We start from the raw sequence: 7,860 nt of genomic DNA on the forward strand, positions 1-7,860 counted from the left end.
GGCTTGCTCATATGTGTGTGCCTGGACTCATTAGTGCGCAATTGCTGTTGACTCACATGTTTTCCTGCTTATTAATTTTTTTTTTTTTTTTTTTTTGGTGGGGGGAGACAGAGTCTTGCTCCTGTCCGCTAAGCTGGAGTGCAGTGGTATGATCATGGCTCACTGCAGCCTCACCCTCTCACCCTCCTGGGCTCAAAAAGGGATCCTCCCACCACAGCCTCTCACATAGCTGGGACCACAGGCATGCGCCATCACACCCAGCCAATTTTTGTAGTTTTTGTAGAAATGGGGTTTTGGCATGTTACAGTTGCAAACCAATGAGCTAAAGGGATCCTCCTGCCTTGGCCTTCCAAAGTGCTGGAGTTACTAGTACGAGCTACCACATCTGGCCTTGTTCACTTTCAAAGAAAAAAAAAAAATGTAGTGTTTTGATGCATTACTTTTAGGTCTTATGATGTAAGTTTTTAGTTTCTTTTTTTTTTTTTCTACACAAAATATAAACTTAGCTACTTATGTGCCATCCTCTTCCTCTGATTTTTCCATCCATGCTTGCAACAAAGTCTAACACTGTTCTGTTTTACAGTTAATTACAAATGTGCTACTCTCTTCCAAAGAGGGGCTATTGGCTGCAATCACTTTCTATTGACCTTATTTAATATACAAAATATTTTAGACGTGGAAAACTCTTACTGTCGTGGAGACCATTAGAATCTTAGTTTCTGGTACCTCCCCCACCCCTCAAAAAACTGGAAGACTATTAAAAGAGAAAGAAATTTATGCCAAATACACATGACTGTTAAGGGGCTTGGATATAATTTTTTAAAGACATCTCTGAAGTTTAAGTAGATATTGATAAGAAAAAATGCCATTATAGAAGTATTCATCATACACAACAATTTAAGAAATAGATTCCATGTTTAAAGTAAGAAGACATACATAAACTTTATTTGTATGCAAAAAAAAAGTGTAGGAATAGAAAATCAAAAGTCTAAGACTGTTTAATTTCATTTGAAAAGAAAACAAAATTTGTTATTCAAAACCCTATTGTCTATCTATGGCCAGGGTTGTTTTCAGGTCACTGCGGGGGTTCACACCAACTTACAGGATTCCAGCAACAAACTTATTTCAATCCACTGCCCTGTGGTCTATAAAACATGCCTTCCCTCCCAACCTAAGAGGTGCTACTAGCAATTTTATCTTTTTATCACTCTGACTATGCTTGTACAGAAGACAATGGAGCCTCTCCTTATTGCTACTTCTAGCTCTCAAATTAAGAACATGTCTTTGGAAGATTATGTGGAGGTTTTTGTTGTTGTTGCTGTTGTTATACTTTTATTTACAGAAACTACAAAACTGAACTTTGTATCTGTTCATGTGTGTGTGTATTTAAGGAGGCTAATTAAGCAAAATGCCAAAAAATAAAAACTTAAAAACCTCACAATTTGGATCTTACATCTCTAGGCATAAACATTTGACAAAAATAGGAAATAAATATTCATAGTTTGTGAGGAAGCAAAATGTTCTAAAATGATATAGATGCCCAAACACATATTCATCCACATAATCTATAATACATGTACATAGGCATGCATATGTATACACATAAATACTATAAAAATAGGAGAAATTTAAAAAACAGAAGAAGTTAAATGTTTTTCTTTCATAGCATCTTGCATACATCTATATATTATAAAATGTAATTATATATCCATTTAAGATCATCAATGTTTTATGTTATTTGTTCCATAAAAAGCACTTCTGTAAATATGGTAGAAGTAATAAATGAAAATCATATTCCCTTTGTATGAATAAATACTTGCACATCTATATTCAAGAAAAAATTTTATCATATTCACCCTGATAAAATGATATAAAATTTGTTTAATTGGTGGGGTGGGGGTGTGATGACATGTAGAAGGTTACAAAGGAAATAATAAACTCCTTGTTACGATGAACTGAAAGTTTCTGTGACAAGGTAAAGTGTCCTGTGCTGAAATAAATGTAGATTCTAAGATTTTCAGATTTTAAAGGAGATTACAACTTTCACTATTACTCTGAAATTTGCTTGTGTCAGATATACTCTAATGCTTATACTGCATAATATTCACCGATTTAGATGAATTACACCCAGAAATGAAGTCTTGGTGCTAGCATTATATTTAGCATCTATAAAAGTATAAGGAAGTAATCATCATGAATCAAAACTCCAACAAATAATTGTTAAACCTCTACTATGTTGCAGGCAGATAAAAATTGAATTTTAATATAAAACATTAGTAAAAATTAATTGAGATTCCTAAAACCCATTGAACAATAGAATTTAAAATAGACAAGGAAGAAAATGTTCTGTTAGATCTTGAGCGCCCTACTAGGTAGTAAAATAAAAGTAGAATCGCGTCTGGAGTCAGACCAAACTGAGTTCTAATCCCACTTGTACAGTCAGCAGCTGTAGAATTTTAGACAAGTTGCCATAAGACAGATGATAATGCCACATGGATTAAATAAGATAATGCATGAATAGTACCTCACATATTCCTTGCATGCTAGCAGATGCTCAGTAAATAATGAGATTTTTTTTCATTAAACACATAATTGGTAACATCAATGGGAAAATATTAACTCTATCCCTGTACTTAGAATATAAACCATTCTTAGTAAATGTTTGCTGAATGAATGAGCACTGAGTGAAATCTAAACTGTGCGGAGTCAAACAACAAAGCCGTGACAAGGCTGGAACACTTGCTTCTGTCCCCACTCCCATGAGATAAATTTCCTAGGAAACAAATTTTACCTTTGTAGTTGTTGTTTTGCATCTGTGGTTGTTTAAATACTTTAAGATCAATGTAATTTTTTTCCTGACTGCTAGTATCATTTCCACAGAGAGAAACAACTTTTATATTATTTTATATTTAACTTTTATATTCATCAACTCATAAGACACTACTACGATGTTCCAAAGTTCTGCTTGTCTAGTCCCCCAAAAATTATGTCAGGTTGGTAGAGCAAAGGATTGTCGGGTGTTTCAGCAACAAACCAGATCGAGATCAGGATACAGTCATGGTTCTGGGATAAGAACACATTCCATAGGTTTCCCTCAGCCTTCAATCCCACCTTAAACTAGCAGGCCCTTTCGCACTTTTCCATCATGATTAACATTCCTACCCTGGCATGGGACCACTCTTTTAGTCATCACCTTCTGTAAGCCCAGGCACGATGGTGAAGCCAAACATGGAAGAAACCATGAAAAACTGATTCTGGGCCTCAGTCCTTGCTTTGCTCTGCCATTATTAAGTTATGTGACATGTGATATGAATTTCAACTAGTTCTCTGTTTTCTCTTTTGTTGAAAGAGACAAAATGTCGGTCATGAAAATCATGGGTTTTGCAGTTAGAAATGTGTGGTTTCATACCCTGCCTTTCCCATCTAAGAGCATTATAACTTCACACAAATTACTTAACTACTTTCTATACCTCAGTTTCTTGATTTATGAAGTGGAAATTAAGAATAGCATCTCATTTGATAAGGGTCAATGAGATATCTCTAATATAATTATCAAAGCACAAAGCACATGGTTTGTTGTTGTCATCCTTATTATCATTCTTATAATATCATCAAACATCTTTCACAGCTATAATTATAATCCTCCATACAGAAACTCTACTTGTTTACAAGTCTAGAAGTCAGGACTACACAGCAATGAATTAGAAAACAAAAACAGAAAATATAATTGAGATAAAAAAGAAGTAAGAGGAGACAGGAACTACCAAATGCACAGTAGTGAAACAGAGTGGATGTAATATAAAGATATAAATGATATTACTAAAGAGAACCCAAGTCCATTTGGGATGCTAGAACACTCAAAAACATAGTAAATTCTACATTTAACTAAAGGTGACATGTGAATAGAAACCACTCTATACATCAGAGGCATTTTCCCCAATACAAATAGACGAATTTTACTCTGCATCTTTAAAAATACACAATATCATATTTCATTAAATTTGGGTCTAAATCTATAAATTAGATGCACATGTCTTGTTCCCTTAAGTTTCCTGCAGGAAAAAAAGAAAATCAATATATCCCCTGCCCTTGATCTCCAGTTCAAAGCACATATGACACGGAAGCTATATTAAATCACAGTGCTCTGTGGAATTAGTTTGAAAGTTTTAGAATCTGAATTATCACATAAGAAGCCCCCAAAGAAACAGTGAATACAAGCACAACTGTAAGATTTGGGGAAGCTAAAATTAATCATAAAGAAAAGGAACTTTATTCATTATCAAAGAATGCTGTTACTTCTGTGAATTTGTTTTACAGAAATCGGAGGATTTTACTGTTTTAAAATTAATGACTATAAAATAAAAGTCAGAAATAATCTGTGCAAAGGAATATTTTAAAAACCAAAACAAAACAAAAATGCTTCTTAAGGCTGACCTAAGGCTCTTCTAACTCAATACTTAAGAGACAGAATCAGTGGAAAGAAAATAAATTACATCAGAATTTTTTTAAAAAGCCATCTACCAGAAATCAAGAGGCTATGATAAATCTATAATCTGTCTGGTTCATAGAGAGAGAAAACCACAAATTTGGCAAAGCACAAAACTGAGAAAAATAATAACCTAGACCTTTCAGAATTGTTGAAGAAGTCAACGAAGAAGTCAACTCTTCGTTGTTGAATTTGTTTTATATAATCAAGATCAAATGACTAGGAATCAGGGGTATTAAAATAAAAAGTGAAGAAATTTGTCTTGCTTCCATCTAAATATGAAATTTATGTATTTCTTTTCTCTTTCAAGGGTAATACTCTAAAACTGACCCTTTGGTGCTTCTTCTCTCTCTAAGGTACTGTGTGTTCACTAATTTTCATTTTACTAAGAACTTCTGGTCCCCTGATTTCTGTTTCAAACCAGTGTCTAAATGTTGCACTACTATGTAGTATGCTTCTGATGTTAATGACTGTCATGTCATAATGAATACTGGGGCCTGTGAGTCAGTAAGATGAAGAAGAACATGGTATGCATCTGATCTAGAAAACATGTGGACTGCTCGGAGTCCTAAGACAGCTCAATGTTTGATATCTTCTGTTATGAATCCAGGAGTATATGGGTCAGATTCAATAGTCAGGCTAGAATGATGATATTTTCTAGGTTATCTGTGACACTGATAACCAGCCTTTTTAGCTGACCCTTTATACTTCAAACTGAAAACAATAACAGCAGCAAAATTGTATTGGTAATAACATCATAAAACCATAAAGATTTTAATATGTTTTCCCATACAAAATATAACACCAACACCACCACCAGATGTTTAAGAGACATAACCTAAAGAAAGCTAGAGCAGACGGCAGCCTCATTAGAATCCACAACTCATTTCTCTGCTTGAAGTATTACATAGTTTAAATTATATTTAAATTATATTATCTTATCAAATCAAAATGAGGAGCTGTAAGGATTAGAAAAAAATCAGAAAAAAACAAATCGTGGAGTAGAGATGCTAGCATAAGCCATCACATCTTTATCGAAATAAATTGTTGGTTACAAGTGGGTCCTTGGTGGAAGGGAACAAACAGACTTAAGACATTGTCCAGCTCCTTGAAAGTGGTCTCCATGTTTCATCAAAATAAGAGAGTCTTAACATTTACAAATGGTGTTCTATGCAATTGTTGTATTCATTTGTACCATAAAAATAGTGCAAGGCAGTATTCCCAATGTATGCATAGTTATGAAAGTTACTATACTGTTAGAAAACAATTGTTTCAAAATTTATGTGTTTTCAAACTTACTTTGAATTTAAAAAGAAAAGTTTATTTTATTTAATGCTCTTCTTAGTAATTAAAATAGTGTGACTTCCTAAAGACTGTTGTCTAATCTTCTATTTCAAAGCAAACTGTACTCAGAATTAGCTATGATCTATTGTCTGTGTCAAGAATGTGTTTTAACTGATAAGTGGTTTAAGTGGTTTATGTTTAATAGTATAGCACCAACATAGGCTGAGAAAAGAATAATCAGCTTACTCTCTATTATCATAAAACTACGATATTGCCTCTAACAGATTTCAAATATGGAAAGTTATTTGATTAAAAAGTAACATTTTGATAAGAGAAAAAATATTTAATAATGTGATCATAATTTATATATACTTTCTTACTTTCAAAGAATTTCATCACTTTAATGATAATGTAATATTGTTTTTTCTTACAAGGGCTAATAACATTTCACAACCTGAAACATAAACTTCAATGTGAATTTGAATAATTGCTGTTTCACTATAACTTGTTGCAGTGGAGAACATTAGCTATCTGAGAGCCGACATCTAACATCTGCAAGAATTGTGACTTTCAAACACACTGGCCATCAACACAGACCGCTTGTTATTAACCTTAACAGTGTTTCTACAAAGAGACCCACCTCAGGCTCAGGGCCAGCAACTGCTCCTTTGACTTCAGTAGCTCTCCCACTTTAAAACTGGCATATCCCAAGAAACTTCGCTGAAAATAACAGAAAGAATGGTTTCATTAACTTGAGGTTCTTTAATATGTTTGCTGTCACATCAATCACACAAAATTATTCTGTAGAAGAATAAAATATTAAATCTATTAGCCTGACAAATATTTCAGTAACAGAGATAAAATTATCAATAATATATCCACCTCATGGGGTAGGGTTAAAGGGTGAAAACGTATCATTTTCCCTAAAAGAAAAGAGATCAACAGGCTAGAAAATAACAAGAGGTAAAATACAGCACCCAGAACTTTTTCACTAACTATAATTTTCTCTGCATATGAAAACTGAGGGAAAAGAAAAGATGATATATTTTCCATATTTACCAATGCTATTGTTCCTCTTATTAGAATTCCTCAAATCACTGGCAGCAACAACTTTGTATTCCAGATATGAGCAAATCTGTTAGTTGGAGCTATTTTTATGTGGGACTTTGTACAAGTTATAAATAGAAATGTTTTAGTTTTCCCCCGTCACAGCAATGTTTTAAAGCATTTTTCCTTTGTTATTTCTTTACTAGCATGGGACAATTTCATTCTAATACACGAAAGAGAATGGCACTTATTCAGTTACATTTTTTTAAATTGCTTTTTTAGCCTATTATATTAGGTGTTGATGACCTTTGAATACCTGCTTTCTACTCTTTTTGACTCAATGCAAAGAATAAAACTCCAAATTGTTTTTTTTTTTTTCTTTCCCAGGATAAAAACCCTATCATCTCTTTCTAATATCCCCGGCTACTTCTGATTTAAAAGTCACAATATTATGGGATAAATAACATGAAAAAGAGCTCTCATTCTTCCCTTCAGGTCAAGGAGTAAATATGAAAATATTAAACCCATGTTATTTCTTATGCCACTGTGGCCTAACAAAATGTAAATACTCTACAATAAGTCAATGGTACTTCTTCCAGAACAGTCTCTCATCATAGGTCTGCTGCCAAGCTGCACTAGAATGAGAGGCTGGACAAAGAATTTGAGAGTAATGGCATCTTTTTAGAGGTAAATAGGAAAATATTTCATACATGAACAGCTGCATCCACACTCAGAAATTGCTAGGCAGAGGAAAGAAAAGCTTGAAGTCAGAATTTTTATCCCTCTTTTAAAATCTTTAACTTAGACAAGCTGGTCCTAAAAGGCTTAAAATCAAACATTTGGTAAAACACACTGGTCATGGTGGCTCACACCTGTCATGCCTATAATCCCAGTGACCCTGGAGGCTGAGGCAGGAGGACTGCTTGAGGCCAGGAGTTCAAGGCTGCAGTGAGCTATGATTGCATCACTGCACTTCAGCCTAGGAGACAGAATGAGACCTCATTTGAGAGAGAGAGGGGGAGGGGGAGAGAGAGAGAGAGAGA

General features: G+C 33.9%; 1 protein-coding gene across 3 annotated transcripts in view; it reads right to left on the reverse strand.

Moving 5' to 3' along the window:
- INPP4B (inositol polyphosphate-4-phosphatase, type II, 105kDa) overlaps positions 1 to 7,860 on the reverse strand; it is an 825,859-nt gene that overhangs the window by 260,064 nt on the left and 557,935 nt on the right. For all 3 annotated transcript variants that reach the window (XM_011955816.1, XM_011955817.1, XM_011955818.1), the window contains one exon: positions 6,411 to 6,490. In XM_011955816.1, coding sequence (XP_011811206.1) covers positions 6,411 to 6,490 — 80 coding nt within the window. The remainder of the gene's footprint in view (positions 1 to 6,410; positions 6,491 to 7,860) is intronic.

The sequence above is a fragment of the Colobus angolensis genome, unplaced genomic scaffold, assembly GCF_000951035.1.
Source record: "Colobus angolensis palliatus isolate OR3802 unplaced genomic scaffold, Cang.pa_1.0 Scaffold400, whole genome shotgun sequence".
NCBI classification, from domain to species: Eukaryota; Metazoa; Chordata; class Mammalia; order Primates; family Cercopithecidae; genus Colobus; species Colobus angolensis.